At 38.1% G+C, this 26105-nt stretch overlaps 1 protein-coding gene across 1 annotated transcript in view; it reads right to left on the reverse strand.

Annotated features, from left to right (window-relative positions):
- unc13a (unc-13 homolog A (C. elegans)) overlaps positions 1-26105 on the reverse strand; it is a 299453-nt gene that overhangs the window by 178337 nt on the left and 95011 nt on the right. The window contains exons 12-14 of the mRNA XM_060846583.1: positions 22916-22994; positions 6659-6730; positions 5276-5495 (exon numbers count right to left, since the gene is read on the reverse strand). Of these exons, the coding sequence (XP_060702566.1) occupies positions 5276-5495; positions 6659-6730; positions 22916-22994 (371 nt within the window). The remainder of the gene's footprint in view (positions 1-5275; positions 5496-6658; positions 6731-22915; positions 22995-26105) is intronic.

A 26105-nucleotide genomic window follows, 5' to 3' on the forward strand; every position in this document is an offset into this window, starting at 1 on the left:
TGGGGGGGCAAGGGCCGGTTTGGTCCAAGGACAATGACATTGCTGTCGGTATGGTCAGAAGGGTCACTGGGCTATTGTCGAGTGCAGTTGGCTGCTTCCCTTGTAACTGCAAGAATTCAGCCCTCTGTGCCTGCCCCAACTTTTACACTCATGGACCCCTTCCAGAATACACAAAAGGGGTGCCACAAGGGGTTAACTATCAAGGCTGCCCTGATCCCACTATCTTCCTCCCCACTTGAAGACCCAATGACGGAAATTGATGTTCAGGGAAGATGTGCTAAAGTTTTAGTCGACTTTGGTGCAATTATTTTGACTGTACCCCCTCCTTGGAACTCAGATAGGCACTGAAACTGTCTCCACTGTTGGTATAGCTGGAATTCCCATGGTGGAATCACTCTCCCAACCTGTTTTCATTCAGACAAGTCAGCTTCAAATCAAGGAGTCATTTGTCATTGCCTCTTGGGTTGTCAAGCCCCGTGTAAATGTGATGCTTCAATCCACTGTTCTGATCAGGGCCTGGTCTTAGAGCTCCCTGAATTTGCTGATGCAGTGCTCTGACCGTGCAACACAGGCTGTATTGTACTGCTGGCAACTGCAGAACAACCCTATTGAACCTTTCTTGCTCCCCCAATATAGGGCCTAGAAGGAAGTACCGATCCCTGCTTAAGCTTTCTCCACCATCTACTCAGAATACCCGCTCTCCAGAAGCCACTCATTGCATGGCCCTTTTTTACCCACCGTCTGATCCCTGACTCATATGCAAGCCTTACAGCCCCTTGTTTAGGTCAGTCAGATTCACTGCAGTTGAATGGGAGAGTTAATTTCAGTCCTATCAGCCTCGGTGCTTTCATCCAGCTTGATACTGTACAATTCACCTTTGTTCGCGATGGGTCCCACCTCAGTGCCCCATGTCACTGACTTTGTTAAATCCCCGCAATGGCCTGAGGAAATTGGTCCTCTGATCCAATCCCTGCCCTGCAGTGAATCTGTAAGGGAGACTCATTGCGGCATCTTTCGGATTACTGTATTCTCGACAAGGCCAGTTGCTTTTGGCTCCCATCTGCCCATTGGCCGGTAATTTTTCTCCGATATCAGCCACCCATCCCTATGACTATATGCCCCCACTGCTCTTAATGTCCATCCCCTCTTCCCTGTAGGCACTCCATAAAAATCTTGGCGGGGTCAGTGCTTCCTGCTCAGCTGCGCAGTGTTACTGACTGTCCTGTTTGCTTTAGAGATGGTCCATGACTAATACACTCTGGAAAAATCATGGGTTTATTATCTCATCCAGTAAACCTATTCAACACGCAACTCTTATCAACAACCTATTGTGGGCAGCGCTTTACCCTGCATGTGTTGTGGTTGTCAAATGCGAAACTCATACTACCTCTAAGGACACTGTGCCCTGCGGCAACGCAGATGCTGCCGCCCATGACACACACGGTCATGGTCCCCTCCTTCGTTAAGATACGTCCCCTACACCATTGACCTCACAGCAGCTCTCCAGGTGCAGGATGCAACTGCAGAGGTGAAGTGCAATTTCTGAGCTCATGCTGGATGCTCCCTTGGCGCTTCTGGTCTTTGGCAGCATCCTGATGGTAGGGTGGTCTGTCCGCATAGTCTCCTCCCCGCCCTTACCTGGCTAGTTCATGGGCAGGTGAAGTAGGAAAAGGAGGGATGCTACATCAAACTGCCCAACAATCGTTTGCTCCCGACATATCCACTATCTTAAAACACATAGCATTATTTGCTAGCATTACAATAGAGGAAGAACACCTGCACATTTTGATCATCTACCTATTCCTGAAGGGCCATTTTGGAAGAACTTGCAGATTGATTTTGTTCATATGACTCCCTCAGGAGGGTTTAAAGACATACTGGTCATAGTAGATATGTTCTCTAGATCGATTGGGGCATTTCCCACCAGAAGGGATGACGCCCGAACAGTAGTAAAATGTTTTTTGACAGATATAATTCCCCCGATTTGAAATACCAGGACAAATGAATAATGATGGGGTACCCACTTTACTGGGAAAGTAGTAACAGCACTGTGTGCAGTATTGGGATTTGTGTGATAGTTTGTTTCACCAATCAACCCCAGTCCTTGGGAATAGTGGAACGAACTAACAGGATGCTAAAAACTACCCTTGCAAAGACTTGCCAGGAAACAGGACTAAAGTGGCTTGAAGGCCTATTACCTTGTACACCCTCCGAAACCTGGTTAATAGAACCACTGGACTAACCATGTTTGAAACTCTTACGGGAAGATCCATGACTGCCAGCACCCATCCCCTTCTGTCTGCATCGGAAATAGCCTGGTTGGGGTTGGATGAGAAAACACTACATTACACCCAAGCCCTGACTGAAGCAGCCTGGACCAATAATTCAAATGTAATGCAAGCCATGCCAAAACCCCATGGATCAAACACATACCCTTTTAGACTTGGCGATTTAGTGTATGTTATGTCTCTTAACAAAGGCATTCTCTCTCTCTCTCTCTCTCTCTCTCTCTCTCTCCCTTTCTCTCTCTCTCTCTCTCCCTCTCTCCACCACTAGGTGGAAGGGACCGTATTAAGTGTTACTGACAACCCAAACTCCTGACAAATTGGAAGGATGAAAGAAGTGGGCATACGATCAACTGTAAAGTACATAGCCCCACTAACTTGGAAACTACTAAAGTGAATGATGAGAACTCTGTGGATGCACTTCCTGGGTCTCCTCAGCTTGCAAATGAATGAAATTAGAGATTATGGCCTTGTGCTGTGCTTGCCAAAAATACCCGTCAGTTATTTAATGATAATATAATACAATGTGCATCACACTCTAATGATGTTTTCAGTCGGAATATGCAAGGAATGGGTCAGGGTCGGAGGAGGGTTAACTATCTATCCACCACTGCAGTGACAGGTCAAAAAGAGTATCAGATACTTCACAATGTTGGCTCATGCAAGTTAAACCTCTGCTGTCTAGCCGATTCTCCAGGATTCCCTTGTAGCAGTAACCGCAAAGAATCCGCTGCAGGGGAAGATGTAGAAACTAAAAGGAGGAGGCAGGATGCAGGAATGTGTCAGACAGAGGTGTGATTTGAATTTCTCCCAATCCCATATCGTGATTGCCGACAATTCTTGTATGACACACCGGGTTTGTCAATACAAGGGTCAGGGAGGCAGTGTATTTCCATGTATAGCACCTCTAGGCAGAACCCTTTGCACTTGTGCCTGGACTCTCGGGTTTGGCTTTTAGAGAATACTCGGGTGCTGCAGAGTATAGCTCAGAGAAACAACTTCCCCTCTGTTATGGGAATAAAGTGACTAAGATGATCAATACACCATAATACTATTTTTTGTATTTGGCCTATCAAAGCGCCCATACGACATGTTGGGTATGTGCCCATATGCTGACCAATTCACGGGGGTATCGCTTTGTGGCCCGTATCCTTTAGTTGGCCTGAAGCTGCCGAATGGCTAATAGCCAAAACTCTTCAGCTGAGCTCGGTAACCTGGAGGACATGCAGGAGTGGAAATCAGCAGGGTATAATCAGGCCCAATTCCGAGATGGTACCAACCCGACTATAAGAAATCCTGTAACCCCCCCTTCCCTTGTAGTTCTTAACAACACCATTAGAGATACCATTTGCCTCATGAAACGGGAACGTCTCTACTGACAACTATTTGGGATCTAGTCAATATTCTTTTATTATCCCCTGGATTGAACCTAACCAAAATTTGACAAGCCAGGATCACTTTCATTTAATTGGTCTCATCTCCTTATTAACACATCAGGCTCCCTGTGGAAAGATTTGGGTCCCAAGTTGTGAAGAGACAGAGATTCCAAATTAACCTCTTACAATAGTACCAATTCTATTTGAGATCTTAAGCCCCATCCTTGGCTTCCCTCAGATTGTAGAGGCTCGTGTTATATGGGATATGTAGTAGAGCTGGATGGGTTACCTTCAACCCTTAGCCCAAGGGATCCCTCACTGGATTCTTTACCTGAGTTGGGATGTCTTCTCCTTCTACTGGAATCTATCTGCATTCCCAAGAATTGAGCAAATGAAAAACAGTATTAGAAACTGTCACCAATGATACCTCTGAGACCCTGACTGAGATCAATGCTGAGGTCGTCGCAGTTAGAACAGTGTCCTTTCAGAACCTCTTGGCCTTGAATTTTCTAATATCCAAGGAGGGTGGCACTTGTGCTGCTGTTGGGCGGAAATGCTGTACCTACATACCAGACAATTCTAAAAATGCCTCCAATTTGGTGATTCACATTCACGTGGAAGTCAAGAAATTAAGCCCCCCTTTTGAATTCAGGTGATCTTTAGACCTCTCTTGGCTGGCTAAGTGGGGATCCTCCTTAGTCGTTGGGCTCATCACCTTTACCATCATACCCCTGATACTTTGTATCATATGGAGAACCTCGGTCTGTTGTTGTGCACAGTTTGTTCCTGCCACATTTTTAGCTCCAAAACCAGCCATCATCTGCCAGACTGTACCCCATGACAACCCCCATGATGAGCAAGTGTGTATGAATATGCGCCCTTTTCCGAAGAATAGTGTCCCCTTTTTTGGATGCGCTGGTAACCTCAACTTAAGTGTTGATCTGGAAGATCAACAAGGAGGGAATTGTGGAAGTAGTAAAAACTTGGTATACTGCTGCATGATGGGAATCTTGACCAAGATAACAGGTAAAAAGTGAGGTCTGCAGATGCTGGAGATCAGAGCTGAAAATGTGTTGCTGGTTAAAGCGCAGCAGGTCAGGCAGCATCCAAGGAACAGGAAATTCGACGTTTCGGGCACAAGCCTGATGAAGGGCTTGCTGCAAGATAACAGGTGACCTGGCTCTCATTCTCGCAGCTGTAGTGGAAAAGTACTGTTAGAGGTAAAGCTGAGGTTATGTAATTATAGCTTGATGAAATATAGGGAGTGTATCCTAAGCTCATTAGTTTCACTGTCCTTGAGCAACATTAGGAACAAAGGGAGCAGCTGCACTGTGCTTATCTTTATCTTGAATTACTTATTGAACATTGCTTGTTTTACTTAGATTACATTCTGCACTCAAAGTTGTTTGTATTGTTGTATAACCATGGGCCAACTCTTCAGCTTGGTAGAGTGCTGTGAGACAGTGAAGACTGTGGTAGCCTCTCCATGAATTCACGAAAAATAAAGCTTCTTGAAACAAGACACAAAGTCTCAGACTAAGAATTTCTTCAATCATTTAACAACACATTTAAAAAGCTCCAAAACAAAAAAGAAAATTCATGTATATGACTTACGCTGCAAGCAATCTGCATTGAGAAGATCTTGGCACTTTTCATGACATTTGACCCCACATTCAGTACAACGCATTCCCTGGCGGGCAATTCCCCACAACAAGCCTTCGCATTCATAGCAATATGTGGGAGTAGTTGCTGTCCACACTTCAAAATTGTGTGGTGTTGTACACGAAATAGGGTAGATTAAGGCTTGCAAGGTCTTCTTGTAAACATGGTTTTTCTAACAGACAGAAATCTTTCATTAGCCACATGCTTTTTCCGTATGAAGGATTAGATTAAACACCTTTTCTCTATTTCATATATTAAAGAAAAAGGTAGTTATCTAAGAAAAAAAATCTCTGCCAATTGTTCCCCTGATTGTACTGCAGCTAGTCCTTTACATCAGATTGAAACCGATTTTAAGTTACTGCAGTAAGTGATCTGATCCTACGAAATTCCTAATAACTTCAAATGAAGCACAAATTTCATCTCACAACAGTCAAGCACTAACACTTCAGTGACATAAAGCTGAATCCATTTATATTATGGGATTGGAGATCACCGCCATTGTACAGAATCAATATATTTCTTGAGATTGTTAATGAAATTTGAAAACCTGTTAATAATCATCAAAAGCAGTTCAACTCAGTGGTATACACATTATGAAAGCATAAAATGGTGTAATAAATAAACTACCAAATGTTCCTTTTTACAAAAAGGAAAGGATTCCTTGCTCTCAGGACCAAATTCAGAGCTAAAGCATCAGTTATGGTTTACTTTAAAAGGAGAAAAGCAAAGACACAGATGGAATTCTAAAGCTTAAAGCAGAGGCAGCTGAAGAGTAGCCAATTTTATGGCAATTAAAATTGAATATACACAAAGATTAAAAGACTGCAGAGATCTCAAAGGATTGTAAGGTGGGAATAATTTACAGAAGTAAAAAGGCTCAACCAATGGAGGAATACAAAAACAACAGATAAACTTTCAAATTGGCCTTGCTGGACTAAGTGCCAATATAGATCAATGAGCAGAGTGGAGCTGAGTGAACAAGACTTGTTAAATTACAATATAGGCAGCAATCCTTTGGCTGGACATAGGCGAAGAAAGTTTGAAGCTGAAACAGTCAAGTATAGTGATAACAAAGTCATAAGGATATAATAATGTATTTTAACCTGCCACTCAAATTAAACCAAACTGTTTTAGGGTTAATAGTTCTGCAATATACATTTGCGTTTAGTCACATTCTTACTTCTATCTTGTTAGAAGTGGATCTTTCCTTTCCAACAGAAAAAAAACTGATCTGTGATTGACTATTTCTACATTGAGGAACTTCAACAGATGATTCAAAAACTAAATATTTTAACAGAATTAATGTTTAGAAAATCATACAGAAATTCATCTTACCAATTCTTCATCATTAAGAGTACGAGTTGCTAGTGCAGAAGTGATGCCAGCTTTTCTTGACTGCACCAAAGACTACAAAAGAAAGATATAAATTACCTACACATTAGAAGACACAGCAATCATTTTTTTTCCACCAAAGTGTTTTTTTAAATTAGGTAATATTGTGCAGCAAAATGTTGTGGGTAGACCTGTCCCCAAGAAGGAAGTAACATTACTTATTCAATAACCATAATAGAACCCTATAGCCAGCAAAAACGAAAACTTTAAGCTATTTAAGAATTTTGGTTCACAAATAATTCTATACAAGCACTGCACATTCACATTTAATATGCAAAAATAAATTGCTTTCAGCTGATTTTCAAAAAAAATTAGACAAAGTATCCTGTTGTACAATGGCTATCAATAAGATATAACGGATAAATACTAAAGGAAAAGGTTTGATGCAATCAGAATTTTGTGCATGATGTAGTCAACATGAGGATAAATTTCTTATTAATTAGTAAAAAGATAAATCAGAGGTAAAGTTATCAAAAAAAGACAAATCTTTAATAGCTCGTGTTCCATCAAGAATGCTTCATGTGAGAAAACTTTTTTTACTAATTAGAAAGCTACCGGCATTGCTTTAGTTTGTTACTTCTGTCACAATATGATTCAATCCTTCAGATTCTGTAAAGCTTTGGGCTTGAAATTTGGTAATATTTCAATTAGTGTGCAAGCATTTTCCAAAATTACAGCTTTAGAAAGAATTTGTCTAGAAAGGCCAAATAATATTGTTGATGAAACACTGGATGAAGTAAGGATTTGATATTAGGCAAACCCAGGAGAAAGTGTTTGGTCTACCAGAATGAATATTAATTTGGGGATTTATTAAGATTGTTGTTCTTACCAGTATGCAATGCACATTCAAGTAAGATTTAAATGCAAAGATGCTTAGCTGACAATGGCTTCTAAAATGGTATGGTCATTGATGAAGCTATGATACTGTTCCTGCTCAAATTAGTTCGAACATTTATCCACACAGTAAAACCATGGGAAGAAAAGATCTGATTCAAAATAGGAGTGCATGAATCCTGAACCGAAATAACACAAACAAGACAGACCTCGTGTGGTACTCGTCCCTATAGGCAATGCCAAACATGTCACTTTTTTGTAACTAACAACTCAACAAATAAAATTGTTAACAATAAAAAAGATCATAAAAAGACTATTAAATCCTTGGATAACTTTATGAAAATCTTTCCTTGTTCAGCTGTAAAACATGTAACTTTCAGCATTTTGTTACAATAGGATTTAGGTAAAAGATTGCTATCAAAAATTGTGCTTCTGAAATTTAGCAATCAAATAATTTCTTTATTAACTTAAAAGTTTAAGGTATCCAGTAGCTGCAAATTTGAATTCTTATGATAAGCTAAGAAACTAACAAATTAAGATTGCCTGTGGGCTTCATACCACTCTTGTTTCATTCAGTGTTATTTGGTTCATGGTGTATTCATCAGTAATTGATCTTCATCACACCTAGATTACTCCACATATAAAGCACTTACCATAGCCTGCACATAGTGAATGCCATGATGAAATAAATGACAGAACATTAATACATGGATTTAAAAACATCTAAGGCTTGACAGTGAACACAAATCACAAAGTCAGTCATCGTGGACACTGCTGGCAAGATAGAAATAAGTTTGTCGTGTTTGCTACAAATCTGGTCTGTGTGTTATTTTCAACTAATGGTTTAAATTTTTACATTTTGCATGCTTTTGCTTTAATTTGGCAAATATTGAACAGGAAAAACAAAAATATGTTTTGATCATCTCTCTTATGGGAGAAAATTAATATTTATCCAATTTAATTGTAAATTATTATTGCTGGACTATAAATATATATTCCATTTAATGTTTTCCTGCTGTTAGAATTTAAAATTAATTGCTCAATGATATCTTGTTTGATGCCCATCTCTATTTAGAAAACTTCTATTGAAGCCCACAGTTTATGTTCATCTTTGGAGAGTCAGTATGGACTTGTTGGGCGAAACGGCCTGTTTCCATACTGTAGATAATCTAATCTAATCTAAAATATCATTGATATTTAATTATTAGAATAATGTTAAAATGTTTTCCAGAATTAACTAAAATAGTATGTGCCATTTATTAAATGTTAGGAAGCTTACTCTATATAACATAAATATCTAGGCACTGCAACATCATGACACAATTTTAAAGTTTATATACTATATTATATCTGACACAGTAGTGTCAGATTACGCAGAACTGGGATCTGATTGAAAAGATTCTCGAGAAGCTTAATCAATTTGCATTATCTTGCTGTCGAGTCCTCACCTGTCTCATGTTCCCAGAACCTGGTCATATTATTTTTAAAAAAGTGATATGTAATAATTATTACTTCACAATCTTTGTAAAGTATAGTTTGTATACTTTACCCAGGCTTAAATCAACAGTTTTAATATATTAAACATCAAAAATAAACAGTTTGTCTTTTAAAATATTTCCTATAATTAATTGATATTGTAATGCATTTCCTAACAGAAAGGAACAGCATCCGTCACTGAATCCTCATTTAGTTCTCTATAATCTGTTTGGATAATTTTCATAATAGGTTCACAAAAACAGGGCAGAGATATTTTTTCTGCTGATTCTATCTCTAAGCCGCATGGATAAGCATTTGATCTTTTTCATCAAGACTTGATTGGAGTCAAGAGTTAATTATGCAGGAACTAGAGCCATGATCCTCTGTTCTATTTCTGAGATACACAGCATCTTTGTTTGCAATCCACCCCACCAATCACAAATTCATTCATATTTGAAAATCTCAATAGAATCAATGAAATCCAACTTGCAAAATCTGACTAATACAGAGAACCTCAGCCTCATTTCTGGAAAAAAAAATGAGGTTTTAATGTTATTGTTGTTGCTGCGTCTTGGTTTATTTAGGATGCAATATAAAAAATATGGTGGTTACTATATTTAATTTGCAAGTGTCATAGCAATTACATCCTTGATATCAAATAAAGATTATTATCAAATTGATCAATATTTTAGGAAATATTTGTATTAAATTATTTATCCTTGTTAATTATTAGCTTATTAGTTTATAGATGTAGGAATGCCCATGATTCTGACATGGTCACAATTATCACAATTTATGGCACCTACATTAATCACCTCAGCCAAACACTATGCATGAGTGGTTTAAAGAGAAGCATATGAAAGAAGCTACATTAAGAATTTAAGTTTTATAGGATGGCTCATGGAGTCTGACACAAGGCATCAGTGGTCTTAAAACATAACAAAACAAACAGAAAAAGGAGCTAGGCATTTAGCACCATTGTATCAAACTAGTCTACTCATGGCTTATCTAGTCATATCTTATTATTTTTAATTTAAAATAAGACAAAGAAAGAAATATATTATCAGATATTATGAATAACAAGCATGTTTCTACTCTTATCTACTAAATAATTTAAGCAATTTTTTTCAGACTTTTCAAACATTCATTGGAAATAACAGCTTTTAATTACCACAAAAAAACATTGAAGCCAATTGGGAATCTTAGATTCTATTCCTTTCTATATTATCAGGAGATTGCAACTGTATCTAGTAATAGTCTACAGATTGTGTTAAAAAGAGATATTATGATGACCACTTTATAAATATCATTGAACATGTATAAATACACAAATGTAATCATTTGAATGCGCTTGAGCAAGTGGTTCCATCAGTATCACAATGCCATTTTATCTATTGCATTTAAAATTAAATGCTAAAGAGTAGAGTCTGTATTTAAATCCTTTGTTTTGAAAAAGACAAATGCAAAGTAAATATCTAACATAACTTAACCTTCACTGAAAGATTTAATGGCTTATTCAGTAGATTTTACAGAGCAAACACATCGCTTACAATCAACTATTTTAACCTCTCTTAAACATGTCACTGTTGTTTTAGTTTATGGATCTATAAAACATACCTTATGAACATGAGCCAACCTTCTGAATAGTTTTATGGTATTGTACAGAATTACTACTTTTCAAAGCAAACTTTTGTTCAAGATTTCAGTGAAACAATCTAAGCATAAGCAATTGATTTTTAAAATTGTTTTTTTTAAATGGGGTAAAACAAATCTGCCAACTGAAATTGTTTAAGCAATAAAATGCAGCATTTTTAGTCAATATCTTGCATACTTTAATTTGTATGTTTGAAAATGTCAGTTTTTTAAAAATTCATTCACCAGATGTAGGCATTACTGGCTAGGCAAACGTTTATTTCCCATTTGTAATAGTCCTGGAGGTAATTGACTTAAACTGTTGCAGTCCTTGCAATATAATAACACCCACAATGCTAGGAAGGGAATTTCAGGTTTTGACCCAATGACAGTAAAAGAATGACGACCCTACATCAGATGATACACGTGGTCCCCATTGGTACCCTTGTCCTCCTTGGTGGTGGGGATCAGGGGGATGGGAGGTTATTGTCACAGGATTCTTGATAAGTGACTGCATTGCATCTTGTAGATGGTAATCACTGCTGTCATTGTGTGTTGGTAATGAAGGGAGCAAATGCTGAAGATGATGGAGGAGGACTAGGTGCCAATTGAAAATTTATCTTGCTTAATGATCCAACAGTTTACTATATTATTAATATTTCTTCCACTTGCATTTCATGATTGTACTGCATATCCATCCACAAGACAATGTTGGGACATTTACTTACACATAATTTCAGTTATAAGAACATTTAAGACTGTATATTCCTGTAGTTTCTTTTCTACCTATACAGTAACAAAGGGGGCTAGGAATGACTTTTCTTGTTATCAGCAGATTGTCACGTAAAATCTCATAACATTCTATAGTGTATTAACAAAGTGGCTAATGACAGTAAAACAGTGAACAAAAAAAATTTCCTGATAATTAATTGTAAGCATTTCTACCACCTAATCATTCCTCTATATCTCCTAATAGTATACTGTAGTAATGGAAGCTCATTGCATTAAAAACAATGCAGCATTTATTTGCAGTTATTGGAGTTGTTAATTTATTGCAACTTTAAATTCATTGATACACATTAAATAGTTATAACTAAAGTCTCCAAAATATCAAATCCATTTGAGTTTGAACTTCATTTTGAAATTGATCATAATATAATACATTCTTCTGGGTTCCCAATTTTACAAACACGTTCTGCTTGATTAAGGTCTCACAACTTCATAATAAGTGCTGCAACTTGATAGTGCTTTAATCAAAAAACAAAAACCATAAATTAACTCATGCTATAAGACATGATACTGCACAACTGAAATTAAAATATAGCAGTGCTCTAAGCAGATCTATTTTGTCTAGCCATCAAAAGTACAGGGCATACTTACAATATTCAAATTAAAAGTAATAATTTAAATTACGTCCATACACTTGACATTTGTATTTCATATGATCTCACATTGTGGTTGGTTTACTTTATATAGCAGGTGAGATTTGTAAAGGTCATGGTAGTTACCTCAGCATATAATTACTCTGATTAAGCAGTAGGGGATTTGCATTTACCCTCTTAAAAATAGAAATGTTTGTGGACAGGGAATATGTCATTTTGGTAATCGCCACAAAGCCTGAGAAGTGTATAACTCAAATATAACTCAAACTCTCCAGCTTCAATTCTGGTTTTGTCAATAACAAAATACAGGTTTGGGACAGAGTTTCTCTGGACTGATACTCCACATCCACCTGATGAAGGAGCAGTGCTCCAAAAGCTAGTTCTTCTAAATAAGCTTCTTGGACTATAACCTGGTGTTGTGCGATTTTTAACTTTCTTTGGACTGTCTTCCTTTTTGCTATAGACCTCTGGTCACTGCAGATTGGACTGAAAGTGACAGTATGGGAATATAAGAGGCACTGTTAATAAGTTTGTAGATAGTACCAAAATTGGTGATATAGTGGACAGTGAACACGGTTATCTAAGATTACAAAGGGATCTTGATCGATTGATTGATTGATGTATTGTCATGTATACCTGAGTACAGTGAAAAGTTTTGCTTGCAAGCATTATGGGCAGATCATAGCAAGCAAGGACGTAGAGATCACAGGGTGAAAAAAAAACTTGGACAGAGTACGGTATATAGATTACACCACATAGGACATGTGCAACATTAACAAGATCAACATTATTTGAAGTTAGAGGGGTCCATTCAGGAATCTAATAACAGCTGTCTGGAATCCACTGGCGTGTGTTCAAGCTTCTGTATCTTCTGCCATTGGGTCAATGGCTGAGGTGTGATAGATGGAGCTTAATTTGGGTAAATGTGAGGCATTGCATTTTGCTTATACAAACAAGGACAGCACTGACACAACTAATGGTAGAGCCCTGGGTAGTGTTGTAGAACAGGGAGACTTAGGGGTTCAGATACATAATTCTTCTAAATTTGCGTCACAGGGAGACAGGGTGGTTAAGGCAGTATTTAGCATGCTTACTTTCATTACTCATACCATTGAGTGCAGGCGTAGGAACATCATGTTGAAGTTGTGCACATTGGACATGGTGAGGCCTCTTTTGGAATACTGTATGCAGTTCTGGCTTCCCTGTTATAAGAGCAGGGAACCAGAGAGGGTTCAGAAAAGATTTATCAGGATGTTGCCAGGAATGGGGGGCTTAAGATATAAAAATAGACTGGAAAGTCTGGGGGGGGTTTCCACTGAAGCATAGAAGATTGAGGGGTGGCTTTATTGAAGTTTATAAAATCATAAGGGGCCATGATAAAATGAATAAGAAGGATCTTTTCCCAAGGGTGGGGAGTTCAAAACTAGTGGTTAAAGTTTTAAGGTGAGAGGAGAAAGATTTAAAAAGGACATGACAGGCAACGTTTTCACAGTGAGTAGTTTGTGTGTGGAATGAACTGCCAGAGAAAGTGGTGGATGCAGGTACAATCACAACATTTAAAAGACATTTGGATAAGTTCACAAATAGGAAAGGTTTGGAGGGATATGGAATCGAGAGTGTGGTGCTAGAAAAGCACAGCCAAATCAGGCATCATCCAAGGAGCAGGAGAATCTGAGCAGGATGCTGCCTGACTGGCTGTGCTTTTCCAGCATCACACTCTTGACTGATCTTCAGCGTCTGCAGTCCTCACTTTCTCCTTGGAAGAATATGGACCAGGCTCAGACCAGTGGGAGTAGTTTAGTTTGGGAACATAGTCGTCATGGACTGATTAGATAGAGGGTCTGTTTCAATGCTGTATGACTCTATGACTGTATGACTCAATGACAAATATTCAACTATTCTGTTCATTTGAGGCCTTTGAAAGGTAGTAGAAAAGTAGTCCATACAAACAGTGTCAATAGAATTTTGTAAAAAGCAGAAGCAACATCTCCAAATAAATTAAAGAGTGGAATGTCCTCCAAAGCCTGAAGCATAATGAACTCATTTATGAGCTACTGAGCATATTGCATAACCTACTATGTTAAGTGCAGCTCCACCAAGTCCCAGCAGATCCAGATCACTATGTATCTGCTGCCCTGGGAGTTACTGACACCAAAACACCAACTCCCTTCACCAACCAGAAAAGTGTCAGCAACAGCTGGGCATGTGCAATCAGCTTGCACTGCAACCAGCAGTGCATGCGCAGATTTAGAACTGTCCTCAATTTTTGGATGTTGGTCCTAACTATAAATATAATGCATAATAGACTTTACACACCTGCTGTTGAAAGAAAGAAATGGAGTGCAATTAATTTGGGTTCATTTCCCAAACAGTCATTTAAGATGATGGTACATGGGTTATTGATAATCATACCTCCGATAATCAACATTATTCTTGCATTTAAACATCAATAAAATGTAAATGGTAAGTACTCTCAAGTATTTCTTATCAAAATATATTAAAATTACAGTATCGAGTTTTTGAAAAGATTTGTATCTTGGGTTGAGGATGAGTCGTAGAGTCATTCATCGAGCTGGTATTCATCTGTTGACATTTTGTCACCTCACTAGGTGACATCGTCAGTGTATCTTCGATAAAGTGTTGGTAGTCTGTCCCACCTGGTATTTACATGCCTCATTTTTTAGTACTTCCAGTCCTGTGTCTGAGTGGCTTGTTTATGGGGTCCAGTTCAATGAAATTACTGAGTGGGTTCTGGTTGGAATGCCAGGTTTCAAGAAATTCCCTCACATGTCTCTGTTTAGCCTGTACTAGGATGGTTACATTGCTCCATTTGAATTTGTGTCCTTCGTTGTCTGTGTGGTTGGAAATGAGAAAGTACTTGTTATGTCTGGCAGTGGCAAGCTAATGTTCATGCACTCGTATAGTCTTTCTGTTTGTGCTATGTAGTGTTTCTCAGTCCTGGAAAAGATGAAACCCAACAGATCAAACACACCCTGATTCTATGGGTTACCCAAGGTTTACAAAGCAAAAACATTCCTCAGACCTATTATATTATTCCCAAGGACACCTAATTACAAATAAGTCGAGGAGCTGCAAACAAGACTGAAACACCTCTAATCATTCCATTCACACCTTCCAAGAGTTCCTTAATATCATCAGAAACACCACAATAGAGAAAGATGAAATAATGATTTCATTTGATGTAACAGCGCTCTTTATATCTATCGACATCAACCTGGCCAAGACTACCATTGCCACATTATTAGATGAAGCAATTACTAGAACACCCCACGACATCAGCAGCATCAAAAAGAACAGCATGCTAAAACTATTAGACTTATGCCTCACTACTCACTTTACATTCATTGGACAAGTATACAGACAAATCAATGGTACCTCATGGAGTCCCTGATAACAGGGCTGATAGCAGAAGCAGTAATGCTCTCCACCATCCAACCCAAACTCTGGATCCAGTATGTAGATGATAGCTTTGTCATCATTAAACATACACAACTGGAAGAAACCCATCACCACATCAATTAATATCCTCACCTGAATAAAGTTCACTGAATAAAGAAGAGGAAGACAATAGCAGACTCCCCTTCCTGAGCATATTAGTGGAATGCACGCCTACTGCTGAACTCCAGACCAGAGTGTACAAGAAGAACATCCATCCAGGTCAGATACTGAACTAAAGCAGCAACCATCCCAGCGCCCATAAATGAAGCTGCATTAGACCACTATTCAAACAGGCAAGGACACAATGCAGCAACCCAGAACTCCAGAAGGCAGAACAGGAACACCTAATCAAGGAATTTAAATGAAGTGGGTACCCTAAGTGCACTCTCCTCCAATACGTATATAACAAACCTACAGAAGAAAACACTACATGACCAGACACGATAGTGACCATACCATACATCAAAAACATATCAGAAATGACTACCAGACTGCTCAAACACCTGGGAATCTTAGTGGCCTGCAAATTAGTGAACACTTTTCACCAGCTCCTCACAAAGGCCTGACAACCATAAGCCATAAGACATAGGAGCACAAATTAGGCCATTCAGCCCACTGATTCTGCTCTGCCATTCAATCATGGCTGACAAGAACATATCTATCTCAGTCTTAAACATACTCAATAGCCTGGCCTCCACATCCTTCTGAGTCAATGAATTCCATAGATTCACCACTCTCTGGCTCAAGACATTTCTCCTCATCTCCTCTCCTCTAAGGCTGTGCCCTCAGGTCCTAGTCTCTCCATCAATGGAAACATCTTCCCAACATCTACTCAGTCCAGGCCATTCAGTATTCTGCATGTTCCAATTAGATCTCCCCTTATCCTTCTCAAATCCATCGAGTATAGACCGAGAGTCCTCAAACGTTCCTCACATGTTAAGCTTTTCATTCCCTTTTCACCCACATCCAACACACAAACATTATCTACCAGACACCTTGTAAGGACTGTGAAAAATACTACGTGGCACAAACAGGAAGAAAACTGACTATAAGAGTGCATTAACATCAGCTCATCACTGCCAGACATAACCAGTACTCTCTTATTTCTAACCACACAAACAAAGAAGGACGCAAATTCAAAGGGATTAATATAATCATCCTAGCACAGGCTAACAGAGACACATGAGAGAATTCCTTGAAGCCTGGCACTCCAACTGGAACCCAATCAATAAACACATTGAACTAGACCCCATATACAAACCAGAGCTGAAAAATGTGTTGCTGGAAAAGTGCAGCAGGTCAGGCAGCATCCAAGGAGTAGGAGAATCGATGTTTCGGGTGTAAGCCCTTCTTCAGGAATGAGGAAGGTGTACCAAGTAGGCTAAGATAAAAGGTAGGGAGGAGGGACTTGGGGGGAGGGGCGTTGGGAATGCGATAGGTGGAAGGAGATTAAGGTGAGGGTGATAGGCCAGAGAGGGAATTGGGACGGAGAGTTCAGGAAGAAGATTGCAGGTCAAAAAGGTGGTGCTAAGTCCGAGGGTTGGGACTGAGATAAGGTGGGGGGAGGGGAAATGAGGAAGCTGGAGAAATCTGCATTCATCCCTTGTGGTTTGAGGGTTCCTAGGCGGAAGATGAGGCACTCTTCCTCCAGGCGTTGTGTTGCCATGGTCTGGCGATGGAGGAGGCTAAGGACTTGCATGTCCTTGACGGAGTGGGAGGGGGAGTTATATACAAACCACTCAGACACAGAACTGCAAGCACCAAAAGATAGTCTCACAAATACCAGGTGGGACAGACCACAACACTTTATCAAAGACACACTGATGATGTCACCTAGCGAGGTGACAATAACATCTGCAGAAAAACACACCAGCTTGGCAAACGAATCTATGACCTCAAAATTACAGTAGCTAAGATTATATTTTAATCAATACAAGGCAGATGTTCAAAATCCAGCATCTTCATGGCTGAAAACAATGGATGTTTTCCATGTTCTGGATTACATATTAAATCAAATGAGAGCAAGTAGGTGATAACAATAATTATCTGACTTTTGAGTTTATGAACTGGTCTAAGATTATTTCAGCTTTTTTTTCAAATTTGCCAATCATTTCCATTAACTTGAGATATTTTGATAAGATAAGTGTCTCATGTTTAATCCCCAGAGTTAATATTCAGGCGCAAATGGAGGGCACCAAAAACACACTTCAGGGGTTACAATGAAAACGTATTGAAACAATAATTTGGGAAAAAAAATTAATATTACTTCTGGAAATTCAGGCTAATTAGGAAACACCTAAATGTATGGAATAGTTAAGAGTAAACTGTTTGATTAACTTGCCTGAGATTTTCGAACAGCGAGTGTTTATGTAGGAAATGCTGATTCTGTGGTGTATATTGATTTCCAAAAGACATTTGATAAAGCGGTGCATGACAAATCTGTGAGCAAAGTTACAGCAAAAATAGGAGTAAAATGAAATGTAGCAACATACGCCTGAAATCGGCTGAGGGCAAGGAAATAATGGATCATTTTTCAACTGGAGGAGGGATTGTTCTCGAGTCTTCCATTAGGATCTTGCTTTTTCTGATATATATTAATGAGCAAAATTTTGATGTACATGCAACCTTTAAAAGTTGCAGATGGAAAAACAAAACATGGAACCATTCTTAACAATGAGAAGGATTGGATAGAATGTCAAAAGCATATAGACAAGCTGGTGAAATGGATGCACAAGTAGCAGATGAAATTTAATTCAGAGACTTGTCAAGTGATTAATTTTATCAAGGTAGCGACAGGGAGACAATATAATGGCAAAATTCTAAAAGTGGTACAGGAGCAGAGGGAGCTCGAAATATACATGGTTAAGTCATTGAAGGTGGCAGTGTAGTTAAGAGAATGGTCACTAAAGAACAAAATATCCTCAGGTTGATTAGTAGAAGCACACAGTACATGAGCAAGGAGGTTATATTAAACCTGCATAAAACACTCATTGGGCCTGAACGGCATTCAGTTCTGGGCTTTACCTTAAAGAAAAAATTAGGATGGGTTTGGAGACGGTGCAGAAAAGATTTACAAAAGTGGCTCCAGAGATGAGAACTTCAGCTTCAAAGACAGATTGTGAAGTTGTAATTCTTCTTGCAGAAAAAAAGTTGAGATGAGAGAGATAAAAGTATTCAAAATCAAGAGAGGCAGGGACAGAATAGATAGAATAAAATTGTTTTCAGCAGAAGGATTGAAAAGGAGACAGATTTAAGGAAAGTGGTAAAAGAAGCAATGATAATACATGGATGAACTTATTCATGTTGTGAACGATGAGGATCTAGAATGCCCTGCCTGAGAATGTGGTTCAATTGAGGCAGCTAAGAGGAAATTGGACAGTTATCCGAAAAGGAATAATGTAGAGGGTTTAAGAAAGAAGGTAAGGGAATGAAACAAAAGTGAAATGCTCATTCAGGTAGGCAACACAGATATGATGGGCCTGAAAGAATGGTGATGGAAATTAATTGTGGTTTTTAAAAGGAATTGAATAGCCAACTGAAAAGAAAAACATTGCTGGGCAACATAGAAAAAGAGTGAGGAGTAGGAATTGCTACATTGCTCCTCCACAGTGCCATCATAAAATTGTCTGGTCAACTGCCCCCCTTCTATACTGTAACCATTCTGTGGAATTTTCCTGTTCTGGTAATGCAGCACAAAGACAGATATTAAAAATACGGAGTAAGGGAAACACATGGTGTTACACAAAACACACTGGCGCCCACACAAAACTGCAACCGAAGAAACTCTGCATGACTCATATCATAATGTAGGCATTTCAGTTTAACAAAATGTGGGGGGCAGCATTTTGCTTCTCTCAAGAGATATCATTGCATGCGATACACTATCCTCCTTTTTGCAGCAAATGCATAATTTGACAAGTATTTAACTGGCAACAAACAAGTTGTGCAACATCAAACCTCTCACTTCAGAACTATAAAGTTGGTCACAGTGAGCAAAACCCAATGTAAAATACTGCAAAGGCCGGAAATTTGAAATAAAAATAGAAAATCCTGGAGAAACTTAAAATCTAACAATATGTAGGGAAATAGAAAGACAATTAACACTGACTGTAAAATAAACTTACTTCTGAAATGAAGAGAAAGGTGGAAAAGTGTTTTTATACTGTAAAAAAAAAGTTGGGGAGGAGAACCTGGACCATAAAGGAAGGTCAAGGAGGGTCAGAGTGCAATGGACATGAGAGATTACAGGTGTCTCAACAAAAGGCAAAGGGAGTGGTAATGGTTTGCAGAGGATGTTAATAGCAGAATATAAGCCAACTCTGCTAACAGGAAAACCAAGAAAACTAGACACAGAGTGGGGAGGTGGGAAAAAGATGATGACAGTGTTCATGGTCTTAAGATAATGAATTCAATATTGAATCCAGAATGCTGTAAAGAAAATGAATCACAATAAACTTCAAACCTTAAAGGTTTTTCTCTCCACAGATGCTGGCAGACCTACTGAGTTTCTCCAGGACTTTGTTTACATTGCAGAGTTCATGCTATGTTAATTGCAAATATTCACTATATTATAGACGGTCTTTAGAATCAATATACAGAAGACAGTACATTGGTGATGAAAAGTTTGCAGTATTAATAGCGATTTAATGGACAGTAATAACACATTGAGTCATGCTGATATGCCTCTGTCATGCAAATATGATTACAGCAATGATAAAAAACTTTGAAGCGCTAACAGCATTTACTTTTTTCTTACAGAAATGTTAGATGAACCATAAGGCTAACCTGATATACTTAAAAATATTTAGTTGTGTCATACAAAACAATAACCAAATGGTGACCATTTTAATAATAATTGTGAACAACTGAGCATGCACAAGGCAAGTCATCGATCATGGATGAAGAGACAGACATGATGAGTCACCCTTTTGGTATTCATGCTGTGCAGAGTATAAATATGGTTAAAGGCTCTGCATCATTTATGATTCCAAATTTTCAGTGACACCCAAAAACTATTACCCAAACAACATCAACTAAAATTGATGGCGAAGGGTTCACCACTTTGTTAACAAAAGTTTCCCTTTTTTTGGTCTGCGTTTAGCAATTTGTACCATCAGTGGTTTGTCCAAGACAGCATCAAGCAGCAAACACATTTTTAGTATGTCTCATGAGGAGAAATCTCAGCTGACAGTGGAACTCAGGATTTATGTGGGATATTCCTGCTTTTCACCACTTCCCCTTCACCTTGACTTCACATCAATATTTATGTCTTTTTTAAGTAAAAAAAACTTCTTTTTGCTGGCAGCTATTTGGCAGCCCACATCCATGGCAGGAAAACTTGAGCAGAACAGGTCTCTCATTACATCCAGTTTGCTTTCTATCATTCTGATATACTTATGACATTACATACCATCAGCAGATTACATTATCAAATGGCAAAAGGACAATGTTTTGGTATACTCCAACGAAGGCAATAGGTTCTGCTCTGCATTCATGAAAATGATTGCTGTGCTTACCTAGGTTCGCCTGCATGACATCATTGAAAAGGATACATGCAAAAATATTCTAAAAATTTCTAGCTGTGTCATAAATGCAGTAGTGAAATGAACTGAATAATGACTGGTCCTGGTAATATCTCCAAATCAAGTTGGATTGATCAAGCTATTCTAACCTTAACACAATGGGTATTTTAACTTTCACTGATAAGACTGAACAATGTTAATCCCTGATTCTGGAAGGTGACAGAACTGCGAGCTGCTTTTTGGTTTAGGTATAGCCTTCCCAAATGCTGTTATTGCAAATATTTCCAGTACACAGTCACAATGCTCCAAATATTGGGTTGTTGAATATCATGGCTGATGTCTTCTGCAATTTCAAATCATCTGTCTCCATGTTCAGCAAATGTAAGGGGCAGGGGTGGGTACGGGTGTGTGGTTGGTAGTGATGCAGTAGGTCATTTTTTATTATTATCTTCATTGGGTTTGACTGTTAATAGTTTTGCCCTTTCTGATTCAATACCACCATGTTGATTGGTCCCTTGTTTTTACAGTGAAAATTGGGAACTACGTTATCAACTAGAGATGGGTAAAAAGAAATTAAACTCTTTGTTGTGACAAACCAAGGGGATCCAATAATGAGATACAAAGTTTGAGGGTATACAATTGAAAAACAGTAACTCCTTGATATTTGTGTGTTTTTGTACTAATATTGCTTGATTAACAACTTTAAGGCATCAGCATCTCTCATCTTCACTTTTAATACTCAGGTTTATTGGATTAATTTCAAGAGATCATGTATTCTTTAAGCATTCAATCTACAACCAAGTCTTATATTTCTTATTACTTCATGAAGTTGTTTGGAATAATAAAACAGACTCAATAATAATTTTTCATTTTCTATCCATAAAATTCTATTATAACTTTTTGATCTGTATTAACTTCAGTTGGCAGGAGATGTAATACAATATTCTTTCATCATAACACAAGATGTTTGATCAAGGTTTAGAACTCGAGAAGCCTGCTGATGCAAGCATTGAACTTGTTTAAACCTTTTACATGAACATTATAAAGAGAAAACTATTACGGGCTTCGGGGCCAGACTACAGGACTGAACAGACAGGCAATAAAAAGGTCTGATAGAGGCAGCGCAAACAGAAAAGGCGGCAAAATATCTTTGAAAATAAACATAATCAGAAAACAATAGAAAGTGAAGCTAAGCTGCAGCTGCAATATTTAAGAACTTTGGTTTCTAATTTGCTGCCTTATTTGTTAAGTAATCACCTAATTAGTTTTTAGTTGAAATTTGTTTTAAGACAACGTGTGAACTTCCTAAAACCTAACTTGCATTGCGTTCAGCCATTCTGAAAGTGGATTCAAACAAATTCAACTTCTTTGCATTTGCAAGAGAGCTTTTATTTACATTGATGAACTTAGCTATGTTTTATCAGCTATAATGGAGATCTTATGCACATAATCAGATTAAGCAATTATAGAATCAAAATATCATTTATCAATTAAAACTGGGCCAAAATTTTAGAAACCAAAGTCTTTCAGCCTCGTACAGAACCCAGAAGCCCGTAAAATACTGTGAACAAAACTAGCGGCATGTCGATTTGTAATGCCATCCCTCGAATACAGCAGTCAAGGATTTTCTCACCAGGTCGCTGACCAGTGGGAGGGATTTACGCCGAGGCTTAATGTCAGGCATGCTGTCAATGCTACGCAGAAATTTAACCGCTGCTCCCCTACAGTTATAAGTGAAACAAAAGACAAAAGAAAAAGAAAACAAAAGTAAACATACATAAAAGTAAAAGAAACAGAGAGAATTACTAGCAAGCAAGGCACAGGCACAACTCCATGACCATACGATGCCTCAGAGCACAGTGGCAGATCACTGTGGGAGAAAAGAAATGTCTCACCAAATCACTAACAAGATTTTTGGGTTTTTTCTTTCGAAGATCTGGCATACTGTCAATACTGTAAAGCCCACCGCCAGGCCTAGAAAAGACAGCAATAGTAAAGTGAAGTACTACTATATAGCAGGGGAAAGAACTCCTTGAGGCCTGACCAACATAGTCTTCAAGAACAGTAATCCAGTACAATATAAATAATAGTCAGTTTTGCGATAACGCGATAGTTTGTTCTCGTGCAATCCCGTGTTATAAGAAAATTGCAGAATAGCAGGACCATTTAATCTAATAGGGCTGGAATCATGTTATAACCAATACATGCTTTAAGACTTTGTGCTTTAGAGTCCCCAGTTCGTCAATCGTGTTATAGCAAATTCGTGATAACGAAATGCGCATTGTACAGTGATCTGTATATCTAATTGTACATAAACATTCACTGAGATAAAGAAATGGAAATATCAGTATATGTTGAACATTTTTTTATGGGTGTTGAAATGACATATTGTCAATAATACACAAAACAATTTTCATGAAGTGGAAAGACCATTTTGAAACTCCTTCAATTTAAAATGGCAATTATCAGTAGTTACATTTTTAATGGTTGTTTTCACCCTCCACATACTTACAGATTAATTTTTGATTAAATAAAATAAATATAAACTGTCAGTTTTGGTTTTAATTGAAAATTGCCATCCAGGTGCTGATAATAACCTGAATTCAATTTCAATGCATGTATGCTTTATAGCACAGAAACTGGGGGGAACACAACTGGTTTTTGTCACTTCTATAATATAGTATATTTGCACTCCAAATTCTGTGAATAAAACAAATTGCTTTAAAGTGATTCCCGATCATATTATGAATTAACAAGATCAAATTGGACAACTTGTTCAGAGATTTCCATAATTGAAGCTCGTGTGTGTAATAGTTGGTTCACAAAGTACATCCTCATCACCCACAGACCACATTCTCTTCATTTAAGTAGTTCAGCCAAGCAAGCAGCACATGTAGCATCTTGAAGCCCTTACATTTTTCCATAAAACTTACATGAAGTAATTATTGTGCATAAGATTCTACAAGATTATATCTACACGTGTAAACTTTAATCCCTGGATGAAATTTTCTACATCTGTGTACTAACATGGATTAAATGCCCACTTCTATGTCACAGTTATTCTGGAGGGCCTCTCAATTATTACTTCTCCACTTCATGACGAATCAGAAGTCGATCCTGCTGATCAAAGGATTTCATTTTTTCTGTTTAAAGTATCTATCCAATCCTAAGTTCTTTCAACAATATGAGGATTCTGGTTTTGAATTATAGAAACATAGAATCCTACAGTGTGGAAACAGGCCCTTCGGCCCAACAAGTTCATACCAACCCTTCAAACAGTAACTCACCCAGACCCATTCCCCTACCCTATTATTATTCTTTATTTACCACTGACTAATGCACATAACCTACACATCCCTGAACACGATGGGCAATTTAGTATTGCCAGAAACCAGAGCATCCGGAGGAAACCAACGCTGACACAGGGAGAATTGGCAAACTCCACACAGTCGCCTAAGGCTGGAATTGAGTCGGGGTTCCTGGCACTGAGAGGCAGCAGTGCTAACCACTGAGCCACCATGGGTTTGGATCACCTGTGTTTTTGCTTTCAGAAGTACTCTAAAAAGTGGAAAGCTAGTATGGCTAATCAGATGTATCTGCACATATGCTTGCAAACAAATTTGACAGGAAGCCCATTTCAAAGTTTCTCCACACTTTGAAGGATAAAATCAACTAAACATCACAGACAAAAATCAAATGTGAATTTTGCATCAAAGAATTGTTTGTATATCTTTCACATTTTCAGAAGAATTACATCACATTACATCATCATACTTTGCATATATTTAACTAGAATCTTCTGGGATGCAGGAAAGCCAAGCACAAGCCAGAGTTTGCTATTACAAAGACAATGTAACTGTTAGCATTCATTATCATTATTCTTGTACACCTGACACTGACTTCTGACATCCACAACCAAAGTTAAATGCAAATACCCACACATCACTGTAATTGATTCCTTACTCTTGCCCAGACTGCACTGTTCAAGTATTTTTGCAGATGAGAATCAATTTTAAATTGCCAATTTGGCATGTGCTTCACATTTTATGGTATCAGCCTCACTGTGAAGATCCTTGAAAAATTGCAAATTGTTGAATGTGGTATCACTAAATGACGTATTAAGTCATAATTCCTACCAAATAAAAGAATCTTGACAAACTAATTCTTCAATAAATATAGCTGAAAAAAGAAATTTGTAGAAGCTTTTCATCTTGCATACATCAGGACAATTTTCAAGAATACAAATTTAAGGGAAAAAGCAATTATACTGTAAGAGAATGCTGACTGATCGGCAAGTGGATTCTAATTAGCAGAGGCATTGGTGTGGAGAATGTGAAAATTAATGCTGATTGACAGCTAATTGATATGCTTTGTTTAAATTTTAAACCAGCCAGATTGACATTGGTTGGTTAGGGCATTGCCTGAAGGAATGTGAAATGTGGGGGTATATGATTTGCAGGGCCAGTGTGACGTCAGATTTGTAGACCATACCTCTAAAAGACTGCTGAATCATATCAAACAGCACATTGCTTTGGCTGTTTGTGACAATCAAGGTACTCACCTATCCAACCAAGCCATAATCTGCAAAACTTGCAACACAGTCTAATATTAGATATGACTCTGTAATTGCACAATGTCTGCCAGATAATTTTGAGTGTACAAAAGAATTATGCTGACAACCAATTTAGGATTGAGAGTCAGGTTTGCACAGTATTACACTTCCACATACTGGAAGCTACATATATTAATTCACAGAGTCATGTTTATTGCATACAGAGAGAACATATACAACACCTATTTCAACTCAGGGCAATGCATTGACCAAACAAAGTCAATCTGCTTGGTTTAAAATTTAAACAAAGCCTAACAATTAACTGACAATCATCATTAATTGGCACATTCTCTATGGCAATTTCATGACCACAGCCCACTTGCCAATCAATTAGCACCATCCCTTCATGTGGTTTAAAGTTTGGTTTCTCCCTTGAATTGGTATTTTTGTAAATTGAAAAGTATAAGGTGAAACACATTGACAAAATATGTTTTTAAAGCATTATTCATGTTTTGTACCACCAAATGAGCATT

The sequence above is a fragment of the Hemiscyllium ocellatum genome, chromosome 28 (genome assembly GCF_020745735.1).
Source record: "Hemiscyllium ocellatum isolate sHemOce1 chromosome 28, sHemOce1.pat.X.cur, whole genome shotgun sequence".
Taxonomy (NCBI): Eukaryota; Metazoa; Chordata; class Chondrichthyes; order Orectolobiformes; family Hemiscylliidae; genus Hemiscyllium; species Hemiscyllium ocellatum.